Source organism: Saccostrea cucullata, unplaced genomic scaffold, assembly GCF_032062105.1.
Source record: "Saccostrea cucullata isolate Sc308-1 unplaced genomic scaffold, CSIRO_AGI_Scuc_v1 ctg1130, whole genome shotgun sequence".
In the NCBI taxonomy this organism is placed as follows: domain Eukaryota; kingdom Metazoa; phylum Mollusca; class Bivalvia; order Ostreida; family Ostreidae; genus Saccostrea; species Saccostrea cuccullata.
In genome coordinates, this window is record NW_026937409.1 from 216613 (window position 1) to 243812 (window position 27200).

At 34.0% G+C, this 27200-nt stretch overlaps 2 protein-coding genes across 2 annotated transcripts in view; both read left to right on the forward strand.

Annotated features, from left to right (window-relative positions):
• Window positions 1-317: 317 nt before the first annotated feature.
• LOC134248140 (uncharacterized) lies at window positions 318-912 on the forward strand. The gene is made up of 2 exons (XM_062730552.1): window positions 318-531; window positions 759-912. Exons 1-2 carry the CDS (start codon window positions 354-356, stop codon window positions 899-901), a joined length of 321 nt encoding a protein of 106 aa, XP_062586536.1. The 5' UTR covers window positions 318-353; the 3' UTR covers window positions 902-912.
• Window positions 913-6327: 5415 nt separating this feature from the next.
• Window positions 6328-27200, forward strand: part of LOC134248150 (uncharacterized) — a 30317-nt gene continuing 9444 nt past the window's right edge. Inside the window, exons 1-28 of the mRNA XM_062730560.1 lie at window positions 6328-6461; window positions 6733-6899; window positions 7260-7516; window positions 7685-7750; window positions 8028-8141; window positions 8406-8515; window positions 8817-8872; window positions 10084-10136; window positions 11070-11197; window positions 11450-11597; window positions 11718-11901; window positions 12287-12349; window positions 13695-13744; window positions 14005-14171; window positions 16648-16718; window positions 17093-17157; window positions 17807-17954; window positions 18312-18429; window positions 18547-18641; window positions 18793-18864; window positions 20490-20596; window positions 21486-21558; window positions 21798-21890; window positions 21973-22143; window positions 22569-22700; window positions 23474-23558; window positions 23914-24065; window positions 24592-24687. Of these exons, the coding sequence (XP_062586544.1) occupies window positions 6362-6461; window positions 6733-6899; window positions 7260-7516; window positions 7685-7750; window positions 8028-8141; window positions 8406-8515; window positions 8817-8872; window positions 10084-10136; window positions 11070-11197; window positions 11450-11597; window positions 11718-11901; window positions 12287-12349; window positions 13695-13744; window positions 14005-14171; window positions 16648-16718; window positions 17093-17157; window positions 17807-17954; window positions 18312-18429; window positions 18547-18641; window positions 18793-18864; window positions 20490-20596; window positions 21486-21558; window positions 21798-21890; window positions 21973-22143; window positions 22569-22700; window positions 23474-23558; window positions 23914-24065; window positions 24592-24687 (3141 nt within the window). The 5' untranslated portion in view covers window positions 6328-6361. The remainder of the gene's footprint in view (window positions 6462-6732; window positions 6900-7259; window positions 7517-7684; window positions 7751-8027; window positions 8142-8405; window positions 8516-8816; window positions 8873-10083; window positions 10137-11069; window positions 11198-11449; window positions 11598-11717; window positions 11902-12286; window positions 12350-13694; window positions 13745-14004; window positions 14172-16647; window positions 16719-17092; window positions 17158-17806; window positions 17955-18311; window positions 18430-18546; window positions 18642-18792; window positions 18865-20489; window positions 20597-21485; window positions 21559-21797; window positions 21891-21972; window positions 22144-22568; window positions 22701-23473; window positions 23559-23913; window positions 24066-24591; window positions 24688-27200) is intronic.

Here is a 27200-nt window from a genome sequence, read left to right on the forward strand (position 1 = left end):
TAGGAATAATGGATCTGTAAATGTATCATTAAATTTTATTCAGTGGTATAGGTGGAGTTACATGCACATGTAAGAGATGGGTATCCCAAAGCGTAACAGAAGCACGCACGAACGGACGTACATCATATCCACGTAGATAACTATAATACTCTCCCACTTTTCAAGCGGGGCCGGGGGTATAAAAAGTAAAAAGAAACTATTGTGACGTCAATCTATGCCATGTGTATGGTCATTATGACGTCATAATTATTTGACATCACAATATTAATCACTGCAGAAGCGTTGTTGATATACGTTGCAGAAAAAGAACACTTCTTCAAAGCTGTTTTGCTAAAAATAACAAAGTGGGCGTTATGAAAGAAGAGATGGAAGCGTACGAAAAAGTATGGAAAACGATGGTTACAGAGGAAGTGACAAAGAAGAGAGGCGGCGTGGCCTTTGATCTTACCTTTGTCTCCGAGGAAACCCCAAAGATGCCTCCACCCAGGTTAATAGAGAATAAAAAGGAGGGGGATTTTGAGAAATGGAGAGGTAGGAATTCCATCCATTCATGCAAAAATTTAAACAATGTTCTTTGATAGACAAGTAAAGATTCGATTTCAATGGTATGACTATCTTGTCTTCCAATTTTACTGCAAGTCAGAATGTTTTGCAGACGTAATGGCTAACAACATGAACAATTGTTACAATGAGATTCAGTGAGATAAATGACCGAAATTGATTGAGCTATATATTATTTTGATGTTTCTGTTTTACAGAGTCTCAGGAGAAATCACAGGTTCAAAAACAGGAGCGGGCTCAGCAGAACAGAGAGGAAGCCCGTATCCAGAAAGAGATCGAGGTCGCCCACAAGGAGATGGAGAGGCTCAAGAAATATGTCAACCTTATTACTGTCGAATAAAATTGATCTGAACTCTTAATATTTGTTATACATTGTATATATGGACAACTTAGTTTGAATTTATTTTTTGAAATCAAGTACTAGTGAATGGAACCAAGGAGGGGAGACATTTATTATCTTTGCAGTGTATATAATCGATGTTTTGGCTTTTAGTTAACTTTTTCTTCATTTGGCCTTTTTTCTTTCATTCTTTTTTCGGGGGGGGGGGGGGTTCAGGCTGTGGGCCGTGAAGACAGACATTGAGGCTCGTATTACTGACAAAATTTATACATGTATATCATTATTTCAAATCTGTCGTGTGACTGTCTGTGTGACCTTTCGGCCCTGAAAATAACGCAGGAATGGGTATATTTAGGAACCATCGTCCCATCTATGATAAGAGATGCGGGTTCCTTGCCAAAATAAAAAAAAAAAATGATACATCGGATGATTAGTTGTGAGATCACCGTTATATACCCACTTTTTCAGTATAAGATTTTTTTTTATATAATTTATGAAAAGAAAGGTTAAAAAACGTCAAGTGTTTGTGTACTGAAGTCTTAATTACATGTATCTGTTTAATGAACCTGAGAATCGGACGTATAGTTGTTTTGTTCTACACGGACTTTAATTTTAAGAATTTTCTCTCCCCCGTCCCTTTTTTTTGAGTACTGCCAAATGTAACATATACATGTAGGACTGAGTTACGGTCAATTTTTTTTCCAAATAATATTTTTTTACCCATGTACATGTACAAAGTTTGTGTTATAGGCCTATATAGATCCTTTCCATGGTCCAATAAATTAATAACACATAATATGCCTGAGATAGGAGTCGACAATTTTGTTCAAGCTTCATTCACTTCGAAAGTAAAACTGCATGTTGCCCTCGAACTTAGTCAATAAGTCAATAAGTGTAAATCATTTCCTTTTTTTCCAATAAAATTACATTATTCCACATCGATCAAGTATATATTGACCTGGTAATATTATATAGCATTATGATTTGCCTTTTACCATGCTATTACACATTCACTGATAGAATTGCCGACTCACGACTATGTATGTTAATTAGATCGGGCTCAGAACAGTTGCTATCTGCACGGGATCGAAGTCCAATCACATCGTATGATTTTTACAGCTGACAGCCAGTCGAGAAGAGGACTACATGCTGTGCAGGTAATTTTGTAAAATATGCGAATTTGCATCAGCAAGCATTGTCATTCTGTTGTCTGCATTAATGCTGATCTTTCAAATCAAATAGACGAGATATTTTTTACAGCAAAGGACCACGGTGTTAGGATATAAACAAACAGTGTCTATGCTACTCTGAAACTGGGTTGTTTGTGAACCACTTTTTAGAAGAAAGTTATATGCTATATAGAGCGTTAAATTATGCAGGATTTGAGTCAAAAGAAGTATAATTTAAAAGTTTTTAAAAAGTGATGTAATACAATAATGTTTTGGTGAACCTGGCTTTGGCACAATATAGCCTATAGGCAATATGAGTATTATCTAATCCTTTATCCTTATTCTGGAGTAATAAAAGTGATGAAGTTCGTAAACAGTTTAAAATATGCAAAATCATGTGTATAAAGTGTTATGTTTTGTTTAAATGTTTTCTATTTCAGTTCTAAAGAAATTTATTATATATATAAAAATTTGATTAGAACAAACAGATCACCAACACTTCGTAAGAATGCACATGAAAATTTATTTGATTGACCGGTTTCGACCAGAGACGGTCGTCATCAGAACAATTATACAAAAATATTCTTTGCTGAAGTCAAAAATGCGGATGACGTTACTTTAAACTATTAGAAATGCGGAAGAATTATACAGTATGCGGATGACGTTGCTATGAAAATGCGGAAGATTTGTCCAGTATGCGGATTAGATTTACATTATTATATAACTTCTTTAACACTTTGACATCATCAAATAAAAACTTAAGTATGATTTACAATGTAATGCATGGAATATTTTTTAAGGTAATTAATTAAATAGTCCATAAATTCCGTGAACTGTGTTCGATCTGTTCTGTAATCCTGGTGGAAGTTCATCTTGACATACGGTTTCTGTGGATGTTGATTGCGTGGGTTCGTATAGTTTGTTGGCTGGTAAAATTCTGAAGATTGGATTTTTCATGGATCTTGGTCGGCTTTCAAACGGGCGTTTCCATTCTTTAGGTTTTTCAGCCATTTCTCTAGGATTGGTGCAGGTGAATATTAAAGTTTCTTTAAATTCCGTATCTGGGTGCTCTTTAGCGATATGGCATTGAACAACATCTTTACGACAGCAAGATTTTTTACAAATATCACAGTAGTATCTAGTTACAGTTGGATTATGTTGAAGTTCATTATGCCTCTTTAGATTGCTGGCTTGTTTGAATTTATGGTTGCATGTAGTACACTGGAAGTCCGTTTTGTTTGTTTCCGATTTCTCTGGATTATCCATCTGTTTTCTCTTGGTATATTTAACCTTAACCATATTTTTGATTCAATCCTTGTGGATGTAGAGTTCCAAAAATTCCAGGGGGGTCCTGACCCCTCCCCCCCCCTCCCCCCCTCTAGATCCGCGCATGTGTATTGTATCCGAGGGATTGTTTAATTATTTTTTTTCCGTTACGAAGGATTTCATCGGTCGACTCAATTTTTTTTTTGTACGTCTCGGGTCACTGTCAGGTGAATTGGCTCGCAGTCTCTACATGTATTTGCGCGGATGTTAATGTACTTCGGGTGTGTGTGTGTGGGGGGGGGGGGTGTCTCCAAACTCGAAAGCTCATGATTTATTAAAGGTAGGTAGCTGAGATACAACCAGTCAAAATCAGACTATTAGACTTTTCATTTGCCATTTTCCAGCGCTACCTTTTAAGGTAAATGTCTGTCATCCAGCGCTACCTTTTAAGGTAAATGTCTGTCCTCTAATATGATCGCAAATTTCAAGAGAACCGGAACATGTTACTCATTTTTAACACGATACAGGCTAAATCTTAACCAATAAAATGCTTCGCATGTAAAATCAATCACATGTAAAAAATGTTTTATTCAATACATTGGCCAAACAGGAAACTCCCTAAGAGAAAGGATGTATGGACATTTCGCCGATATGAAAGTCGCCAATCAACATAAACCTGTGTCTCAACACTTTACGTCACAAACTATTACGTCACAATCAGACACGTCACAATCACACACTCCACATGATGTTTCCATCACGCCGCTCGTGAAAATCAAAAACAATATAAACCAACGTCTACGAACGGAGGAAGGCTTCATACATATATTTAAAACTCTACATCCACAAGGATTAAATCAAAAATATGGTTAAGGTTAAATATACCAAGAGAAAACAGATGGATAATCCAGAGAAATTGGAAACAAACAAAACGGACTTCCAGTGTACTACATGCAACCGTAAATTCAAACAAGCCAGCAATCTAAAGAGGCATAATGAACTTCAACATAATCCAACTGTAACTAGATACTACTGTGATATTTGTAAAAAATCTTGCTGTCGTAAAGATGTTGTTCAATGCCATATCGCTAAAGAGCACCCAGATACGGAATTTAAAGAAACTTTAATATTCACCTGCACCAATCCTAGAGAAATGGCTGAAAAACCTAAAGAATGGAAACGCCCGTTTGAAAGCCGACCAAGATCCATGAAAAATCCAATCTTCAGAATTTTACCAGCCAACAAACTATACGAACCCACGCAATCAACATCCACAGAAACCGTATGTCAAGATGAACTTCCACCAGGATTACAGAACAGATCGATCACAGTTCACGGAATTTATGGACTATTTAATTAATTACCTTAAAAAATATTCCATGCATTACATTGTAAATCATACTTAAGTTTTTATTTGACGATGTCAAAGTGTTAAAGAATTTATATAATAATGTAAATCTAATCCGCATACTGGACAAATCTTCCGCATTTTCATAGCAACGTCATCCGCATACTGTATAACTCTTCCGCATTTCTAATTGTTTATAGTAACGTCATCCGCATTTTTGACTTCAGCAAAGAATATTTTTGTATAATTGTTCTGATGACGACCGTCTCTGGTCGAAACCGGTCAACCAATAAATTTTCATGTGCATTCTTACGAAGTGTTGGTGATCTGTTTGTTCTAATTAAGTTTACTACTTTTGATCCAGACCCTATTGAATACCACGTGGTATCCACTCATAAGAATCTTCCGCAATTTGAACCTCAAGGTGTTGGTCTCCAGCTTTAATTTTGTTTTATATATAAAAATATACAAAAATTCTTGTGTATGTGAACAATAATCATGATAATAATCATGATAATCATAATACGTACGAGGGTTGTCCGGTAAAATCGTGGACAAGTTGTCTAGCGTGAAAACTAATCATCATTGTAATCTAAAATTTTCACTTCGCTTTAGTACATCTTTCATCAATATACATAGCAAATTTCAAAGATATACATGCATAAATAAATTAATTATGAGATTTTATGTTATGTATGGTGTTGCCCTACAGCGCACGGATGATAACGTCAACATGTCTAAAACAGCGTCACGTTTCCTCTTTGCTAACAATGGTTGAATAAGGAACTTTTAATTTCATGAATGCACATACCTGAGTTACCTTTTATTCCTCCATAAACAGTCGAGGGACCAATATCTCACAGACATGGGATTTTCTGAAGATTTATTTGAAAGTTATGGACAGTATTCTCACTATCAGTCAACTAAATAGGCAATCATATCTAAGGTCTAGGTGACGGCGTTTTTTGCTATTACCATAGCTGTTTGTTCGTATGTTTTGTTCTGGATTTCGCTCAGGAAACCCTTATTTCACTTGTGTACTAAACATCTGGTAATATTTTTCATTTTTTTTTTCTTCTCTATTTATTTAAAGTATATTAGAGCATTATATTTCTATAAATGAACTGTTCTCTGGTGCACCGTAACGTCATCAAACGTCGCCATTTATCATGTGTTGTGATTGCCACATACCGAATTAGAATGCTCGGGAAACTGCCAAAAATAAAGCAAATGCCTAGAAATTTTCCAAAAGACAACACAATTGATAGTTTATTAAAAATAGGATAATTTTTACCCCAATCTTATCAATTCATTACTTTTATTTAGAAATAATACTCGTGTATTCTGAAATGAAATCATGTATTTTTTATCGTGCATCATAGGACCATACCCTATACACATTCAAGCATTATAAAATCTTTATTTTTGTCTATATTATATCAAAAAGATAAAGGTGCACTCAAATATGATAAATATACATTTTCTGAAAATTTCAGCAAAGTGTGCCCATTACTTTTTGAGGAAAATGCTTTGTCCACGATTTTACCGGACAACCCTCGTATTAACAAAATGAAGATTTTAATTATGATGCATTGAGAATATTATACACTAAAACCCATATCCTACCCTCATCATTTCAGCACCCTTATTCCAGAAGCAGCCTGAGTATATTTCAGGATGTTTTGGACAGTAGTTTGTTACCTTGTCCTCCTCTTACTTCTACGGGAGTTTTTTAAACCTGTGCAGGCACCCATCAATGGAATCTACAGACAGCCAGGTAATCCAACATTGTTTAATTAGTTGCAGCATTTTAATTTAGGATTGATACATTTTTTTTCTGCAGTGGTAAAGATCTGTCTTCTTAAGTTCTATGTCAGAGGAAATGCATGTAGCATCAAGAAGTCTTTAAGTCTTTGATGTACTTGGTATAGTTAATCATCAAAATATATCTGAGATGGTTTTAGATACCAAAGTTAACAGTTAATTGTTACTTGACATATATTTATTTTCATATGGGGTTTTATAAATTTTTCTCTTTAATCATGCAGGCAGATGGTATCATCTGAAACGAATCATTTTCCTGTTCATGTTTAAACTAAGACAATGGAAGAAGAGGAAAGAGAAGACATTACAGGAAGGGAATTCTGGGTACGGGGCATCTGTCAGCGACCCAGATAAAATGGAGGACAATCCACCATTAATGGACCATCCTTTTGTAAGTTCATATACCGTATTACAGGAACCAATGTTTTCATGATTTAAGAGAGCATATAAGTGTGATAAAGCTATTTTGTAGCCTCACTAGATGTATCTCAAATGCCTGTAGAATTTTCTCTTTTTCCTGAATGGCAGACTCATTAGGCCTTCAAGAATGTATAATATCAAATGAATTTTTTACATATATCATTCTAGAAAAATGCAGTAATCCTGATTTAGGTTACAAATCAATAATGTAAAGTGTTTTTAAAACACTTAAGATTATAGTCATATACATAATATTGTTGTGTTCAAAAGTTTTGAAACATCAAACAAAAAACATGTGAAGATTTAGCACAGTGATATTTCAACTCTATAGGCAATAGATGCAGTTTATTTTGGGGGATTCAACAAAGAAGGAGTATATCTTGCTGCCAGAGTTGCTCGTCGTCATGGTAGACATTCAGAGATATGGTTGTATCTCCGAATTCCGGGGGTGGGGGACTTCCACCACCCCGTACATCCTGACACCCTGGTCAGTAATGTGACCCCGGGGACACTTACAGCGGGGGGACTAAGGATTGAAATGCTGGAACCCATGATGAAGTGGAGGATTTCCTTCAATGGACTGCTCAGGTGTTGTTTGCTAATAATTTAAGTTTTAATGTTATATTTAAAAATAAACAAACAAACAAACAAACAAACATACTAAATGACTTTGACAGACTAATTTTAATTAGTACAGAAAAAGTATCTTCTCTTTATAAGGAGACATTTAAATTTTGTGACATGATTGAATTACAGAAAAGGTGTGTGTAAAGAATTAGGAAAAGAGGAGGGCACCTTGGTGTACACCAAATTTTCCTTTATGTAAGTAATATTTATTTTATACAAAGTTGTTATATTTAGATATCAGGCTGCACATGACTTATCATTTTAAGTTTAATTTTTATGGAACTTGTGTCAAATCCCTTTGATATATATTTTTGATGAAATATGTTCAAAACAATTTGAAATATTTAAAAGCACATTTCTTCTATAAAATATATATAATATTGCAGCTGGTTTTTTTTTTATAATGAACAATACTAATGCTTATTGTTAATGCAAAAATTCTCTGAAATATTTGGTTGTATTTATATTATAGATGGAAGGCTATGACAGATCCATTTAATTTTGACACAAACATCAACCCAAGAGCCCTAGCAGATGCAATGGCTAGGGAAAAATGGACAAGAGACTTCTTTAACAGACTTCAGAGGTATGAAACCACCAGACACTTTATGAGCAGTGGGGGATTAGAATGCTGTCATGTTTATATGTAATAGTTAGATATATTCCTTTGTAGGGATCACCAGACTCGTTATGAGCAGGGGGGGGGGGAGGGGAGGTTAGAATGCTGTCATGTTTATCTGTTATAGTTAAGATATAATCACCAGACTCACTATGAGCAGTGGGGGGAGCTGAGTGGGAGATTAGAATGCTGTCATGTTTATATGTAATAGTTAGATATATTCCTCTGTAGAGACCACCAGACTCACTATGAGCAGTGGGGGGAGCTGAGTGGGAGGATACAGGTGGAGGGGAGAGAGGAACAATTTCTCCGACTGAAGGCCGTCAGGGACCACTCATATGGTATGTGTCATCAGAATATTAATTCCTGTGTATTGAATGCTGATATTTCTTCCTCTCTGAAAGTTGTCTGAAATTATGGTGTACAAATTCAAATTTTTATGAACATCTGTTAATGGTGCGGGACATTTAAAAATGAAAAAGAGGGGGATGGGCATTTGTGCATCAGAAAGGAAATATAACATTAAGAAATTTGGAAGCATTTATTTAAGAAGTTAAGGAGATAAAATTTAATTAAAAGTGCTTAATATTTTAAAATGAAGATCTAGAGTGATTAAATTATTAATGGTTTACTTGTTTTTAGGTGTTCGAGACTGGAGGTCTTTCCATAGATATGCCATCCACTTCATTTTCACAGAGGTGGGCTTCAAATTGATGTCTTGATAAATCTCTATCTTGATAAGTTAAATCTTGATCTTGAACAGTATTAAGCAATATACATAATTGTTTCTTTATAGAATATACATTGTATTACTGTAAGATGTTTTAATTTTCCAAAGAAGAAAAGCAAACATTTATATACATGCAATTATGCACACTGTCATATTCATTGAAGCTTTGTTGATCAGAATGCTTATAGTCATATTTCAATGATATATAGGAAATCAAGCGTCTGAATTAATGAAATTAAAAATTAATTGTGTAATGTAAATTTTATTGTGACCGATTTCATTTGGAAAGTGAAGAATTCAAGCAATTATTAAGGTCCAGATAAACAAAATCGATGAATTTCACATTCCTAAGAGTTATCTCCGGTTGTCGGCGTAACGCTCATTTTTCCCACTTTGTCCTTTATGATTTACCTGTTAATATTTTTAATCTTCAAACGTTAGGCCATAATAAATAAATTGCTAGATTCTCATCCGAATTTTTTTAAAAATCGAGGCGGGCGGGCGGCTTTTATTTTATATTTTTTATTTTTTCAATTTTGCAGATTTTTTATTGACCTGGTCAATCTGTGTAATTTTATCTACAATACCCGAATAAAAGTCATAGTAAAGGTTCAATTATCTCTTACTTCACATCATCACCAATCTTTTTCAACCAATGACCCTTGTTTAAAATATATACGCATGTATTACAGCAATTACCATCCTCTTTTCAGCTGTCAAAATCATGTCGACTTTCGCGGGATTTAAAACGAAAGTAGAATGGTAGATGAATACGGATCCCGATCAAAATTAAGATGAAGAAAAACAGAAATTAAAAAAATCGAGGCGGGGGTATAAAATCGGGGCGGGCGGGGATGAGAATCTAGGAATATTTTTATTATGGCCTTATCAGACAATTTCAATCTGTACCTGTATTGCCAGAGTTTGGGGCTATATGAAAAACATAATGAACATATTTGTAAGGATTTTATTACTTAGATGCTGACCCATAAAGTTGGTAAGGTTTTAGAGGGAAAACAATGCCTTACGTCGGTTGACCCCAGATTGACACTGCAAAGGAAGATAACTTTTGTAAATGTGAAAGTGGTCTATTGAATCTATTGGTTCGAGTTAAATCAAGATTTCTAATAAGTTCTTTATTCTTTTCATTAAGCTAAATGAAATTTATCTTTAAAATAGGATGGTACCATTATACAAGTAGGGGTGGTCAGCATGCCAGAAAATATGTCACAGTAAGTATAATGTACACTAAAATATGATATCTTAATTAAGTGTTATCCCATGCTTGCAAAATGTACAGTAGTAGAAATAAGTAGGACAGGCATAGAGCTAGTCTTATTGCTTAAGCATGTATTAATGCACAATTGTTTTTGCCATTTGGTTTTTGACAACTCAACACTGCATGCAAGTTTATTTTTGAGTGAATATAAGAATTAAATGAGTATAATGGGTGAGAATGTTTTATATTTTTATTTTTCTGAATTTTTACTGTGAGCATATTATAATATAGATCTTTAGTCAGCTGAAGTTATGATCTAGATGGATATAAAAGATGAGAAAAAATTGAATAAAAATAGGTACAGTGTCTGTCTGGAATTTGAATACACTTCCATGTTTTACACATGGTTATCATTTATCCATTATAGCTTTAATATTTTGAGCCATGGTTTGGTAAGTATATAGAGTTTAATGAAAAAGCATGAGATGGTAAAGGTTCAAATTCTTTTCAGAAAGGATTAAAAATGGTGAATTTAAAATAATACTGAATGTACATGTATTGATTATTATAGCCATTACTTTAATCTGCATTATACTCCACTATACTGACTACTGGCATTTTTGTTTCTGTCAGACTTTTTATTTTATTATAACAAGAGCAGGTTTGTTTGCATGTCTGTAGTTCATTGTATAAAATCTGTTGCGTTTCTCTTTTTTATTGGAAAAAAAAGTTTTTTTTTCCCAGTGCATTGTTTATTTTTATCTAATCTTTTGAAACAACTACTGATACTTCCATTGAAATTAAACTTTATGTATTTTGCCACTGCAGAGGTTATAGGACATAATTAAGTGACATTCAGGTTTCCCATTACAATTCTATGAAATAAGTACATTCATCCCCATTAATTTTGAGCTGTCTTTTAATGTTTGTTTCCTCCTGTTTACAGTTTGAAGGTTGGTTACCTGATGTACCCCAGCTCCCAGACATTCTCTGTAGAGGACACCAATCTTAAACTGTGGGAGGTGGCTCCAGACGAGGGGCCGCTCAACCAGTACAGCTTTACACTGACCGCAGGTGGTGATTTTGTCATCCATTCATATTATTTTTAAAGATCATTAAAAAATCCTATCTAATTGTCAAAGTGATACTGGAACAATGCAGGAAAAATACGAAGCTCTGGAATTTATGGGGGTCTTTGTTTATGCCTCATTCATAGATATACACATATATTGCGAATGTGCTCAGATTAGCAATGTGGCCCATGGGCATCTTGTTTTTAATTGGAAAATTGATCTCTAATGACTCAAGTAATTTTCTTTCTGCTAGGAGGCATGACATTTCATGTTGATGTGAAAGGGGAGGTAACTCCGGAATGGTACCACCACGAGGACAGAGGGAGCAGGATATACGAGAAATGTTGTCGCTACGTTGTCAACGGAAAACCAGCGTATGGCATTACAGAGTTTCATTACAGGTTTGTGGAAATTTTGGAGTCTGTATATATATACCAATGAATGGTAAATGAAAAGTTTAGAGTTGATGTCAAAGTGTAGTCCAGATATCCGATAATAGTAATTTATTCTCTTAACTCTAGAAATACCAATGGACCAAGCTACCTTCCTCCCAGTTCTCTCCCTTTGCTATGTGAACCTCAGGCTTTGGCCTCGGGCTCTGAGAAAGCTCTCACCCTCTGTTTTACTGAGGCCGCCTGTTGCAGTACTCGACTGGTGGGAGGAAAGGGTTCACAACTCGGACTGTTATTGTCTGTTCAAGACAAGGTAAGACTAGAAGTGGGGGCAGAGAAGTACTGTAAACCAATTTTTATTTGTGTGAGAGAAATATTTGCTAGTTCCGCAACCTCCTTTAACTTGTGAATGTTAATCGCCTCGAACGAATCATTTTGCCTCGCAGTTGTAGAAAATGGTTCCTTAGTCACGAAAATTAATTGTCGCAGATTGATTTCAAACTAAAAAATCATGAATAATAGATGACACAATTAATAGTTGGTTTTCAGTATGGGATTTCTAAATTTAGATATTGATATAATGAAACATAGCAAAGATGGATAATTTTTTCACCAATTACTCATAGTAAAAACTATATAACTAACTAGCAGAAGGACATGAAAATATTTGATTTTTTAATACAGTCTTTTATTTCCAGGAGGAGTTTGAAGTGACCAAGGGGTTCTGTATCACACTTCTAGCCTTTAGGACACAGCTTCAGGTAATAAACATTTAGGGGATACCAAGAGATTTACCTTTTACATTATAGGTTTAGTTTTAAAACTCTCTTAGATAATATGTGCACATCAAGACAAAATATCAAAATTGTAAGTGCGAGTTATGATAGTCAACATGTAAAATAGCAACACATTTCAAAATGTTCTATTATTTTGATAGGTTAATTGTTATAATGTTATGAAATATGCTATTATAGTAATATTAAAGACCAAGAATTTAAAACATAATCAGCCTTTAAAAAAATTAAATTATGATTTATGCCAAGAATGGCTGCCAAGTCTGATAGTGTAATGATACACATTTTTTTTTTACATGTTTAGCCTGCCTGCATTAAGCAACACTCACCAATATTTATGTTCCCCAAACAAAGTTGGGGAACATATTGTTTTTACTCTGTTTCTTATTATTATTTTTCTTCTTCCTGGGCACTTATTTGTCCGCGAATGATCTTGTAAACTGTTCATCCGATGTAGGTAACATCTTTTTAGGGTAAGTAGACATGTTATGAAGATTTGCGGAATCAAGGTCATTTTGCGCGCACGTGCTTGCAAGAGCGCGCACATGCAACACGTGAAATGACCAGTATAATAGATGAAGCCGTAACTTTTCTATTTTTTTGATGAAACGTTTTAAAATTAATAATATATTAAGTATATATTAGTATTATAGACAACAGGATATGGTCAAATTATCATGAACTCACGCGCATGCACATGCGCTTCGCTCTGATTGGCTAAAACTAAAGTCTCAATATCTTTCTTGTTTTTTGACAAAATACTTTGAAATTTTAAATATAGTCATACATTAGAAGGTTCTACAACATGATATACAAGAATTTTCAGAAAAGCACGTGCATGCACGAGCGCTGCCATTTGATTGGCTTAAACTTTAAATGCCTATAACTTTCTTAATTCTCAATAAATCATGATAAAATTTAGAATATGAATAGGTATAATAGATTCCTACATTATGCTACTATCAAAATTAAAAGCATGGACATGCAAGCACATGCGCAATGCGTAAAATGACTAAAATACTTGAAAAATAGTAACATTTATATCTGTATTCTTTCTTTTGATTATCAGGAATTCTTTAGCCATCATGCCATGATTATCTTGCATATGCATGCGCGTGCACGCGCATGTGAAACGTTAAATGATCTATAGTTGATATCATTGTAATTTTCATATTCTTAAATAGAATCCGTTGACACTGAGCAAATTAAAAAACGTATTATAGAAATAAGGCACAAAAAGGGATTTGGGGAGCGTTTGGGGGACATCTGTAACGGTCCCCGTTACAATTAGCACATTTTTTTTTGCTTATAGAAATATCCATCTTTTGAATCTGCTATCACAAAAATTGAGGAATCATTCAGGTATGATAAAATTACAGTTTATGGTTGTAATGTATGAGAGCAATTTGATTGTTGCAAATAAATGTACATGTAACTTTAGCTTTGTAAAATTATTATGAAATTCTCCTTTACCCTCTCTCTCTCTCTCTCTCTCTCTCTCTATGTGTGTGTTGAAGATTTTAGTACAGAGAAGCATTTAAGTTGCAGAGGAAGTTAAAAAAGAATAGATTTCTTAATTTACAAAACCTCAGATAGTAGATTTCAACATTTTTTTTAACCAGAAATGGAAATATTCCTGAGAATCAGTCCATCTGCTCAGAAGCGGTAGAGACCATTGCTGGTGGACTGGTCAGTGATGATGTCAGATCTGCCATATTATCTGCGATGAAGAATGTATTTGGTGCTGACCATGAACATTGTTGTGTGGCCATCAGGTCATCTGCTTCAGGTACTAGAAAAAAATCATGTCCTTATCATCAAATGTTACTTAACTATATGGCAATAAAACCTATACTTTGTTGTTCTTTAGTTAGGATTTTTTGGGAGTTGTACTATGTTCAGACTCCCTAGGTCATCACGCGGTTTCTAGCGCAGTAATTTTACAATGAATTATTTAGCGGCCGTCGTGGTGTTTCTGTGTCGGCCAATTTACTCCCCTTTGATATTCAATACAAACTCGTACCAGTCTATATAAACTTGATGAAACTTCTGCAATAAAAATAGTCCATCTCATTTTTCTGAATTAATCTAATTTTCATAAATGATTTGAAAGTAAATGAAATAGAATTTTATTTAACTTAATTTGAATAGCGTATTTTTGTCATCTCTCTTGAGAAATGACACGTAAATTTTGATTTCCGTATGAAAAAGTCCCAGTTTTCTGTCATTTATCATTCGGCAATCCTCGGCTGACTCCACTACGCTCCATTACAAAAAGTGTGAGGTCATCCAAGGAGCAACAACTGGTCTTACTGGTTTGACAATGACGCGATTGTCTAAATATAGAGATGTAAACAAAGATGTAAGGTCAAAGGAACGCTAAGGTTTAACCCAACTTCTTTCAAATTGTTTCAGCAATAAAGAGACAGAACAACGTTTCTTTTTTTTAAAAAAATACTGCGGAAAATATCACCGTCAGACATTTATTTGCTCTGACAAGTAAAATGATCTGTTAGACTGGAAAATTTTTGTCAGACCAGATACATGCAACTCATTTTTTTTACGTTGGTAAAGGGAAAAAATAATAGCATTTAAGTTTGTTGATATTCGATCTCACAATGTCAAATAACATTAATTTTGCATCCTTAATTTCATGAATTTATCAGCATTCAGTTGGTCACGTGTACAACACCAAATCTGAACTTGAAAAATGTGTATGTACTTGCATTGCAGTAATTACCTTATAAAATGTATCATTTGATTTTATTATATAATTAAAACAGTTAAAATTAATGAATACATGCGCATGCACGGACACAATGGTATAATAATCCCAATGATCGATCTGTGAGAAAGATCATTCCTCATGATTACAACTGTTTTTTTTCTTGTTGTAGCTTGTTAAACTATGCCTGATTTTTAATTACATTTGAATCAAATCAAAATCACAAACTTTAAGTGTCACTTGCGTGCCCCAGTTGTTAAAATGATAGTTTGCTCTAGAGATTCAAAGTAAGGTGTTAATTGATCCTTACGTCGCAGGTTCGAATCCTGTGGGATGCATTTGGAGATAAACTCTTTTGATGAGACCATATAAATCGAAATCCCACATCGCAGTATGTGCTTGCACAAGACGATCCCTCACTACTCAATGAATTTGAGTGCCGTATATAGGTACAAGTGGTAGTGTCTCAATATGATTGAAAAATTATCGAACGTAAAACAAACAAAATGTAAAGTATTCAGATACTTACTTCTATATAGAAATTACTTGAAATGAAATTTAAAATTATGGAATAACAAAACTTGATGATTAAGTTATAAAGATAGAAACATTTGATAAAATAGATAAGCATGGAGTTCTATAAAAATTAATTATTGTGTCCGAAAAGAAACATTCATACCCAAAAGAGAATAGCAAATACTTGTTTTAATCAGATGAAGAAAAATGACAATCTAGTGTCTGGTGATGGTAACATCGAATATAAAGAGTGTGTGTTTGTTTGTTTCTTGGGACCAAATATCTTGTACACATTATGAAGAGAGTAGGGGGCGTTTTGATTCAAATGCTTCAGAAATATAAGGGTTTGAGTTTGAGTAATAAATGGTACTGAAAGAAGTTTGAAACCTACCTACAAAATAGTATTTTCGAGTTTGGAAGAATAATTTTTTGGTGGTGGGGGTTGTTTGTTTGGTTTGGTCAAATTGTTGAGGTAAGAATTAGAAAGAATAAATCCAGAACTAAACTTAACTGTTCGTGCGCAATAAATATACAGTTTTTTCAATGGATGGCACTGTAGCTCTCCGGTCTGTCAAAATCTTTTTTTCGGAGAGCTACAGTTCTGCAGCTAATTTAAGAGCAGTCCCATGATCTTGGCTATTCAAATGCAATAGAAATTATTTTCAATGTTTCGTGTTGTATCTCTAACAAATCAGTTGTAGCTGACTTGAATCTGAAAGCATGAAACTGTTCCTATACTTCCTGTGAGAATGTTCAACTCCCATGAGTACTTTCAGTACTTTGATTTTTAATGCACATTCATATCTAGGAGTAAAAGAGAAGATTAATTTAGGATGTATAGATGAAATGAATCGATTGCTGGTACTAAAGCCTTAAAAACTTAGATGAGTTCACATTTTGATCCCAGTCTCACTTTCACAAAAAAAATGAAGAGAAGTGAGACTGAGTTCAAAGGTGACTTCATCAAGGCTTTATTTCGGGGAGCCGGTTGTAGTTATCTCTTAAGTGATCTTGTTTTTTTCAGGGGAGGATGGTAGTGAAGCATCGGGAGCGGGGCAGATGGAGACATTCTTAGGAGTGTGTGGTGTGGAGAAGGTAAAGAGTACAGCTACACGAATCTTTGTAGCAACATTTAAATTAATTTGAATTAATGTATTATTGATAGACTTAATAGTCACTGTGAAGTTATAATCACTATAATCACCTCTGGCTGAAAAATGGCTCTACAACATAATTCCAGTATAAGGATATTAATTTTATATGTGATAAAGTGTGAGAGGGATTTAGTGAATACTAAGGCCTGTCTGTCACAAGCCAGCTGTGAATTACTGTGTATTGTATAAGGTAAATATTATGTGTCAGTTACTTCATTCAGCTTCAGGTAGCTTAAATTCATTCATTATAATGATTGTAATTTGACATGCATGTAAATGCCTTTTGACCAGAGAGTGTTATTTTTATTTTTACAGATACTGGAATCTGTCAGTAAGTGTTGGGCCTCTGCCTTCACGTACCAGGCTGTTCAGTATAGAAGGTAAACTTTACCACCAAATTACATCATTTGATTAACCCAAATATCTTAATTTTGCACCCTGGCTCATAGTTTTAGGTGTTAGGCAATTGTTTCATTACATGTACTCTAATAATTTAAGTCATTATTTTTTTGTAGTTTGAAAATGAATTTCCAAAAGTTATGTGTGTATATACAGTTGGTATTGATGCATTGGTAATAAGTGCAGAAAGCAAAGTTGTAACTTTTCATTCAAATGGTTCATTTTGAGTATTAGTGAATTCTGCAAAATATAAATAAGAGTATGGATAGGTTTATGATCATTTACTCTAGTGTATTAAATTGAATTTATGATAAGTTTTTATTTATTTTTGATAGACAGAATGGTCAGCCAATCAGAGTGTTGGTGGGTGTGGTTGAGTTCATCATATTTGTTAATTTGTTTTTGGCAGACAGAATGGTCAGCCAATCAGAGTATTGGTGGGTGTGGTTTAGTTTATGATATTTGTTTATTTGATTTGACAGACAGAATGGTCAGCCAATCAGAGTGTTGGTGGGTGTGGTTTAGTTTATGGCATTTGTTAATTTGTTTTTGACAGACAAAATGGCCAGCAAATCAGAGTGTTGGTGGGTCTGGTTTAGTTTATGGCATTTGTTAATTTGTTTTTGACAGACAGAATGGCCAGCCAATCAGAGTGTTGGTGGGCGTGGTTATCCAGGAGATGGTGAAATCTGAAGTGTCAGGTGTCCTCTTCACAAACCATCCAGTAACAGGAAGTTCTGGTCACATGGTTATTGATGCCTCTTATGGTCTAGGGGAGGTAAGCCATTTTGTAGGGTGATGCATCTTATGGTCTAGGGGAGGTAAGCTATTTTTAGGATGATGCATCTTATGATTTTGATTAGGGGAAATAAACAAGTCTTAGGATGATGCATCTTATGATTTTGATAAGGGGAGGTAAGCCATTCTTCAGAATGAAACTTTCAGTTAAGAGGCTTGAAAATGTTATTTTTAAAAGAGTTTTCATGAAAATCATTTTTTTTTCTGTGAATACAGGTATTTATTGCATACATTAACTGTATTGTTGTCAATGCTAGAATTTCCTGGTTCTTCCTCTTACCATTCAGGTATAAGTTATGTGGGTTTTGTGAAATTCTATATTTTTTCATTCCCATAGGCTGTGGTTTCTGGTAAGTCTACACCAGATTCTATCACAGTACAGAGAGACTGGAAAGACTCCATCACAATTCAGAACAAACAGATTGGGTCCAAAAGTCTACGCATCACAGTGAAAGGTAACTGTCTCATAGATAAAATTATTAAATAAATCTGGGAATTGAACAAAAATAGAATCTTGTACAATAATTAAAACTAGCTGAGTATGAAGTATCATGAAGCTTTGTTGTTTACAGAGGAAGGGGGTCTTCAGGAGGAATCAGTCAGCAGGGGGGATATGTGTTGTTTGTCTGATCTAAAAATAGAGCAGCTCTGTCAGATTGGAATAAAGGTATGTACATCAATAGTTGGAATGATTATGATTGATATATATTGTGAATATACACGATCAGTTGCTATGTTATACAGTGTAGATAACCAAGCATATATCATGCATTAAAATTTGTTTTACTAGATTTCCATTACTTCTTATTTATTTACAGTTAGAGCATTACTTTGGGTCCCCTAGAGATATAGAGTGGGCTTTGTCTGGAGACCAGTTCTACCTTTTACAGGTAAATTATGTTACAGGTAAATCATGTTACCGGAAAATCATGCTACAAGTAAATCATGTTACAGGTAAATCATGTTACACTGTCAGGTAAATCATAATAAAGTAAATCATACTACAGTTAAATCATGTTACAGGAAAATCATGTTACAAGTAAATCATGTTACAGGTAAATCATGCCACAAGTAAATCATGTTACAGGTAAATCATGTTACACTGTCATGTAAATCATAATAAAGTAAATCATACTACAGTTCAATCATGTTACAGGAAAATCCATCGTCTCAAGCCACGGTCCGGAGTCCGCATTTAAAGCACTCTCCTACCCGTGGCTGCTTGATCTCAAAAAGTGTCGTAATCTTGAATATTTACACCTCTCTATTGTGACGTCATATTCAGTCAGTGGCAAGTTTTGTTTCCATCGCAATTGAAATCAACAACTGACGTCAACAGTATACAAGGAATAATTCCTATACTGCAATTGGACATCGAAAGGTCGCGAAAAAGTTCATCATCCGACTATGCTTTACTCGCATTGGTCAATTTTTTAATGAGCTACGAAGAATTCTCTCCTCGTTCAACCACGGCCAGAATGGGAGAGGATCGTACATTTTGGCTGTGGTTCGCAACGATGAGGAAAATCATGCTACAAGTAAATCATGTTACACTGTCAGGTAAATCATAATAAAGTAAATCATACTACAGTTAAATCATGTTACAGGAAAATCATGTTACAAGTAACTCGTGTTACACTTAAATCATGTTACAGGAAAATCATGTGTTCCAAATAAAAAGGTATTAAAATATGTTAAAACATGTTGCAGGTGATCATGTTTTTTGGGTAGATTAATGTATTGCAGGTAAATCATGCAGTGTTACAAGTGTTTTACTTTAAATGTACTAATATCAATAGCATGTACAATATTTGGCAGAAATTGCTTTTTGAACAAGTTAGCATAGGTTTGATTTAGCGCATTTCTTAACAGAAGTACTGTATGGTAAATCACTTTTTATTTGCGAGAACTTTATTTTTGCGTAATTACGCGTGACGATATGCTCGCGAAAATTTCATTCTCGCATATAATAGAATTCCTTAAGATTATAGAGAGCAATGACCATGCACAATTCGTGAAAATTTTGTCTCGCTATTAAAAATTCAATGACTATCTCGCGAAAATGTGTCGCTGAAATTAAGTGATCTACAGTAAGTAAAAGTTTCATATTTTTAGGCTCGACCCAATACTACACTAGATGTCTTTATATTTTTAGGCTCGATCCATTACAACACTAGATGTCTTTATATTTTTAGGCTCGATCCATTACAACACTAGATGTCTTTATATTTTTAGGCTTGACCCATTACTACACTAGATGTCTTTATATTTTTAGGCTCGACCCCTTACTACACTAGATGTCTTTATATTTTTAGGCTCGACCCATTAGAACACTAGATGTCTTTATATTTTTAGGCTTGACCCATTACTACACTAGATGTCTTTATATTTTTAGGCTCGACCCCTTACTACACTAGATGTCTTTATATTTTTAGGCTCGACCCATTACAACACTAGATGTCTTTATATTTTTAGGCTCGACCCATTACTACACTAGATGTCTTTATATTTTTAGGCTCGACCCATTACTACACTAGATGAGGTCACAGAGGAAGACCTGATTAATGAGTTTGATGACCCACTCATCACAGACAAAGAATGGCTTACAACGGGAAATATCGGGTAAATATTTTATTTGGAGCTACTTTTTTATTCTCATCGGAGCAGGCCCCAGGATCATGAAACATCTTAAGCTTAAGTCAAACTCTTCATGTTGTATTCAAATTATGTTGAAGTCAAGCAGATCAAAATTGAAATATGTTTCAATAATGATTCACAAAAGTGTTGTTTTTTGCAAAGTTTGAAATTAATGCAATTAATGATTAATATTTTACAAGCATTTGAAATTTTGACTTAAGTCTAAGTCTGTTTCATGATCCTGGGGCCAGGAGTATTAATCAGTGATTATTTGCTCACCAACTTCTTGTTTTTTATACTGTGAAATCACTTATTTTCGTGGGGGGTCAAATTTTTGTTGTTTACAAGGTATGGATCGAGAGACCCACACAGTGTAAAATTTCATATGCATCACTACTTCACAGTTTCCAACCATGAAATTAACACAAATTTATGACCAGCAAGAAATGTAAAATTTCATATGCATCACTACCTTACAGTTTCCAACCATGAAATCAACACAAACGTATGACCAGCAAGAAATGTAAAATTTCATATGCATCACTACCTTACAGTTTCCAACCATGAAATCAACACAAACGTATGACCAGCAAGAAATGTAAAATTTCATATGCATCACCTTCACAGTTTCCAACCATGAAATCAACTCAAATTTATGACCAGCAAGAAATGTAAAATTTCATATATGCATTACTACTACATAGTTTCCAACCATGAAGTCAAATCATCACAAATTATTTTTTCCTCAAACCTCGGAAATTTGACCCAACAAAAATATGTGATTTTACAGTTTGTGTGTGTTTGTTCCCTACAGTCATTAGAGATTATGCAATGATATCTGATGATTTGATTATTTCCAGTTTTTTTTTTACAGTGAGATGATGCCTGGGGCAGTTACTCCTTTAACCTATTCTGTGTTTGCTTCTGCAGTAGATCAAGCTTGTCTTGTAAGTTAGAGCTTTTACAATCAGTTAGTTTCTATAATTACAGTAGAATTCACATATTATGAGGAACTTGGATTTAAGGAAATCTTGTTTGTAAGAAAGTTACTTACTGTAGCATTTCCCAACCTTCATTTTATTATATGTGCACATATTTGCGTGGATTTTGAAATTGAAAAAGAAGTATTGCATACAGTTTGAAAATTACGATTCTCAATGTGTGTGTTCTTTTCTTTGTTTCATAGAATGTCGGTGTCTGTCTCTGTGGGTATCCTCGTTACATGTATCCCAGGAAATACTTAATTAGCTGTCGTGGTCATCTCTTCGTTAACCTTATGGTAAGTTGGTTAGTTTACATGTACATGACACTGTTTCACATACATGTATCTCATAAGGTATTACATATGTACTTTATTTCAGCCAAATGAAAGTGGTGCCTTGAACAATATTTTTGGGAAGAAGGAGGATTTTGAGCTGAATCTGTGTGGTGAGACATTGCCTGATGTGTCTATTGACTTGGTGAAGTCTTACCATGGAAAATTTACAGACCGACTATCTATAATACTCACTACAATAAAGTATATAGCAATGGTAAGTAAATGCAGTCTACTTGGAAAATTCAGTTCTCATTTAGGGGTGCATAGCTCACATGTTGTCATGCTGTAAGTTTGATTTTTTTTTAGTTTAGGAAGTAATAGTTTGAAACAGAGGACAGTTATGAAGAAGATTATAGACATTGTGTTGTTAAAAATTTAGTGAAACTTTTTTTTTTAAATCTGAAATTGCTTTATACTTTAAAGAACAATGTTTGCATACTTGTAATTTTAAGTCTGATGCATTATATCATATTGTATAGTATAGTGCATAGTATGGTATACTAAAATTATGTAATTTTATTTTTTTCAGTTCTTTTTAATTGAATTATCCTCTTAGTAGATATGAGTTATTTTTTAGAATACAGACTGTGGATGCACTATAATACCTGTCAGAAACTATAACTGCATTTAAAATTGTAGGTCAGTCGTGATGCCCAGAAAAAGTGTACTGATTGGTCCGAGAGAGCTGACACGTACACAATAATCGATGAGTTGTCAGACAGTCAGCAAATGTATGAGGACATAGACAGCAAACTACCAGATTATACGGAGGTCATTATTATATATATTTCATCGAATGCATCTCATCTCTTTGCTTGTTCATTAAATATAAAAAAAGCACCAGATGTTTTTTTTCTAAAACACTGATGCCCCATATGGCAGTCTAAGGCCAAGGTTAGATATTTTTTATGTAGCCTTGTAGGTCAATCTCTAAGGTCAATGTCAAGAAGTCAAAAATGTTGGTACCCTAGAAAGGTCTTGTCAAAAATAGAATACATGCCTTGCAGAATTGATGGCCATAGTTCAAGTTTTTTTTCATAAAAAGAGGGTCAAACTCAGGTCAAAATGACAAATATATTGGTACCCAAAGAAAGATCTTGTTGCAATGAATACACCTGTGAAATATGAAAGCTTTAGCATTAACTGCTCAAAAGTTATGTAAGTTTAAGATTAAATCCTTTTAAAAGTAGTTCAAATTCCAAGATCAGGTTCAAAAGGTAGAAAAATATCTATATAAAAAAAGCATTGGCCACTTCAATTACACATGTGAGATATGAAAACCCTAGCACAAACTGTTCAAAGTTTATGGTCAAGGTAATATTTCAATGAAATTTTGCTTAAGTAGGTCAAATTTAGAGGTCATAAGGTCAATTGGTACCCAAAATGAATTTCTCACAAGAAAAAAAAAATCCCAGGGTAAACCCAAATTATATGAAAGCCTTACATGTACCATCAATTGCACCCAGCCATGAGTTAAAGGTAAGGTTGAAGTATTTGTGAACAGACCGATAGACGCATTAAATGACTTTTTCTTGACATTTAAGATTTGGAAGGCAGGTGTGGTGAAGAGTGCCAATTCTGGGGCATGGTCTGCTGCCACCTTTGGGGTGTTACGACAAGGAAAACTTGGTAGGTATAATCAAATAAGTGCTGTTTTGTAAGAAAGTCAAAAGAATTGGCGATATTATTTGATGTTGTCGATACATGTTTATTAACTTCAGTACTTTAGTCGTTTGTTTGAAGACGTGTTAAATACCGTATCAAGGGCAAATTTTGCCTTTGTTTTATTTTCACCCCTTTCCTCATAGACAGAATTTGGTGAAGACAGTATAATTTCTTAAACAGAACTGTGAATGGGCAAATTAAAAATAGAGCAAAATTGTTTGCATGAGTTTGAGGACAAAATTAAAAAGGGAGCCAAATAACCTGGATTGTGTCAGTATACTGGATTTCACTATAACTTGATTGCTTGTTATTTGGACAGAGATGAGTAGAGAAGTCTGTTCTGATGTTGCCCTGGTTCTGTCACACTGTGATAATGTGTACAGTGCAGAAGTACCGGTAGCCATTCAGGGTCTGGCCAGAGAAATCGTCAACTCCGGGCTCCAGGACAAATTCATGAGTGGAACAGACAAGGTACTCTATAACTCAGTCAATCTTTTTATTCCCAGCAGTTATATTTTCTCTGAAGCATATATAAATGCAGACCAAGTACTCAATCAGGTCTGATATTCACTTGATTTCAGTTTTACGGAAGAATAAATGATTAAAATCTGTAAAATGTAAACTGTTATTTTTGAAAAATCAGTATTGAATGAAAAGAAATGAAAAAAGAATACCCTTCAATCAATTATTAAAATTAGTGATTTGGAGTAAAATCATATCATGTAAACTGTATTTCTTCAGTTTCATATTTATTTTTGAGCCCAGATTGACATAAATAAATATTGTATAAATAAAAGTATTACAAATTGAGTTTTTTATTTTCTTCTGAGAGTACCTGACAAATCTGTACCAGCTATATGTTCTCATTTTCTTGGTTTTAATTAATCTTGCTTTTTTAAAACAAAGCGATGAAACTTATTTACTTACATGTACTTTATATGGATAAGCTGATAAGTAAGCATGAAGTGCTGAAATAATTTTTTGATTTGATTTTTAGGAATGTGTTGATTTGATGTCAGGGGATAGTCTCCCAACTGTAAACAGAAAGTACCAAGATTTCATGCAGCGTCACGGACATCGCTACATCCGAGAGGTTCTCTTCTTTCCTTTTGGTTTCTTTTGACAAATTCAGAGAAATTTTAAGTAAACAATTTTAAAATAATGTTCAGACATACTGCGATACTTTTAGTTTAATGAATGAAATATTTTTAGCTCACCTGAGCTGTCTGATCACATTTTGTCTGGCGTCTGTCTGTCTGTCCGTCTAGCTGTCTGTCTGTCTGTCTGTAAACTTTTCACATTTTCGACTTTCGCTGGGCCAATTTCAACAAACTTGCCACAAAGCATCCTTGGGTGAAGGGGATTCAAGTTTGTTCAAATGAAGGGCCAGCCCTCATTCAAGTGGAGATAATTGGGAATAACTGAAAATTTGGTGGCATATTTTAAAAATCTTCTTCTCAAGAACCACTGTGCCAGGAAAGATGAAACTTATGGAAAAACATCCTCAGGTAGTGTAGATTCAAGTTTGTTCAAATCATGACCCCCTGGGGTAGGGCGGGGCCAAAATGGCCGACCAAGTTTTACATAGAAATATATAGGAAAATTCTTTAAAAATCTTCTTCTCAAGAATGACACAGCCATAATTCATCATATTTATATGTAAGCATGCTCAGGTAGTGTAGATTCAATTTTGTTCAAATCATGACCCCCTGGGGTAGGGCGGGGCCAAAATGGCCGATCAAACTTTTACATAGAAATATATAGGAAAATTCTTTAAAAATCTTCTTCTCAAGAATGACAAAGCCATAATTCATCATATTTATGTGGAAGCATGCTCAGGTAGTGTAAATTCAAGTTTGTTCAAATCATGACCCCCGGGGGTAGGGCGGGGCCAAAATGGCCGACCAAAGTTTTACATAGAAATATATAGGAAAATTCTTTAAAAATCTTCTTCTCAAGAATGACAAAGCCATAATTCATCATATATATATATGGAAGCATGCTCAGGTAGTGAAGATACAAGTTTGTTCAAATCTTGACCCCCAGGGGTCAGGGATGGGGTAATGGTAATGTGTAATGGTAATTGACTGTAATTAATTACAAATTTCAATGTAATTGAAAGTAAAGTGTAATTGACCAAATTTTCAATTACAAGTAATGGTAATTTAATTAATTACTTTCCAAAAAGGCATGTAATTCACAATTACTTTTCAATTACATTCAATTACAATGATTTTTTTTAAAAAAATGAAAAATAGTCCCCTCCCCCTCAATCTCATAAACATTACTTATGAAAGGTTAACTAATTTTTTGGATCAACAAGTTTAATAGTAAAATTTTTTGAAAAGAACTTCCTTTTTGGGAGTTGAACTATGTTCAATCTCCCATGGTCATCACGTATTTAACATGCGTAGTAATTTGTGTTGATTATATAGAGCCGAAAGCGAGGCTACTGTGTCGCCCGATTTACTGCGATGATATTCAACAGAAAACATACATAAACATCCGCCACAAATAGTTCATGTCATTTTCTCCTGAATTGGTCTAATTTTCATAATTTGAAATGTAAGAAAATGTAATGATAAAGTATAAATCTATTTTGAATATTAGATTTCGTTAAAAGTAAAACTAAATTAAAAAGAACCTCAAAAGTTTTTCGTAATGGAACTCATTTTCAGTGTAGCGTCATACACTGAAAGAGATACGAACTACAACTCTACATACTGACGGCAAGCGATAAATCTTGTCTTCTTGACGCCCGACGGTCCCGGATTTATAGCAATATCTTTTTTACCGGTGCAGAGAATTTATTCAAACTTTCCATGAACATTTCCTTGGTTTTAATTAATTCTTTAATGCTTTAAAACTTTAGGAAATATGCGTATTTATTAGTAAATCAGCAGTATCACCTTCCAAAAGCGTTACATCTAGTACTCTGTTATAAATGTTACTAGTAAAACCAAAAACGGACACCCATGTTTTCGTAAAATCGCGATTAAAAGCAACAAAATGAAGTATATTTTTTTAATAAAAGGAAAACCTCATTTACATACCAGATAATTTGTACGCACACAAACTCTTACATATACCACTGTTTTTATGTTTGGTCATTAAATATTTGTTTTTAACTTGGTATTGCTTTTTTCTTCACAATATTAAAAAAAAATAAGTTCTGACGTACTCCATGTATAATGTTCGTGTAACTGAAATACATTTATATTCACAGAGAAGTTTTATATAACAAACCTGTTAGCTCTTAAAAGGATGCTGTGTTAAAATCCACATTATATCAATATTGATATTATTCCTGCGAAACTGAAATTTTCATAACACATGGGTAAAGGTGCCAAGGAAAAATATGTAACAAATTTGAAGACTGCATGTGAGTAGTGAATTCTATAAATGATCAACCGCCTCTAATATGAATAATTATGTTTTGCAATGGGAAACCGAAATTATGTGTAGGATGAAAAAGTAATAGAAGGTGCACAACGGCAATATGTAATAAAGATTAATAAGTAATATGTAATAAAGAAAATTTCGTTCATTGGTGTAAGAGGAGTTACGGATAAGAGATGGGTATACCTAAAGGCTAAAGCGTAACAA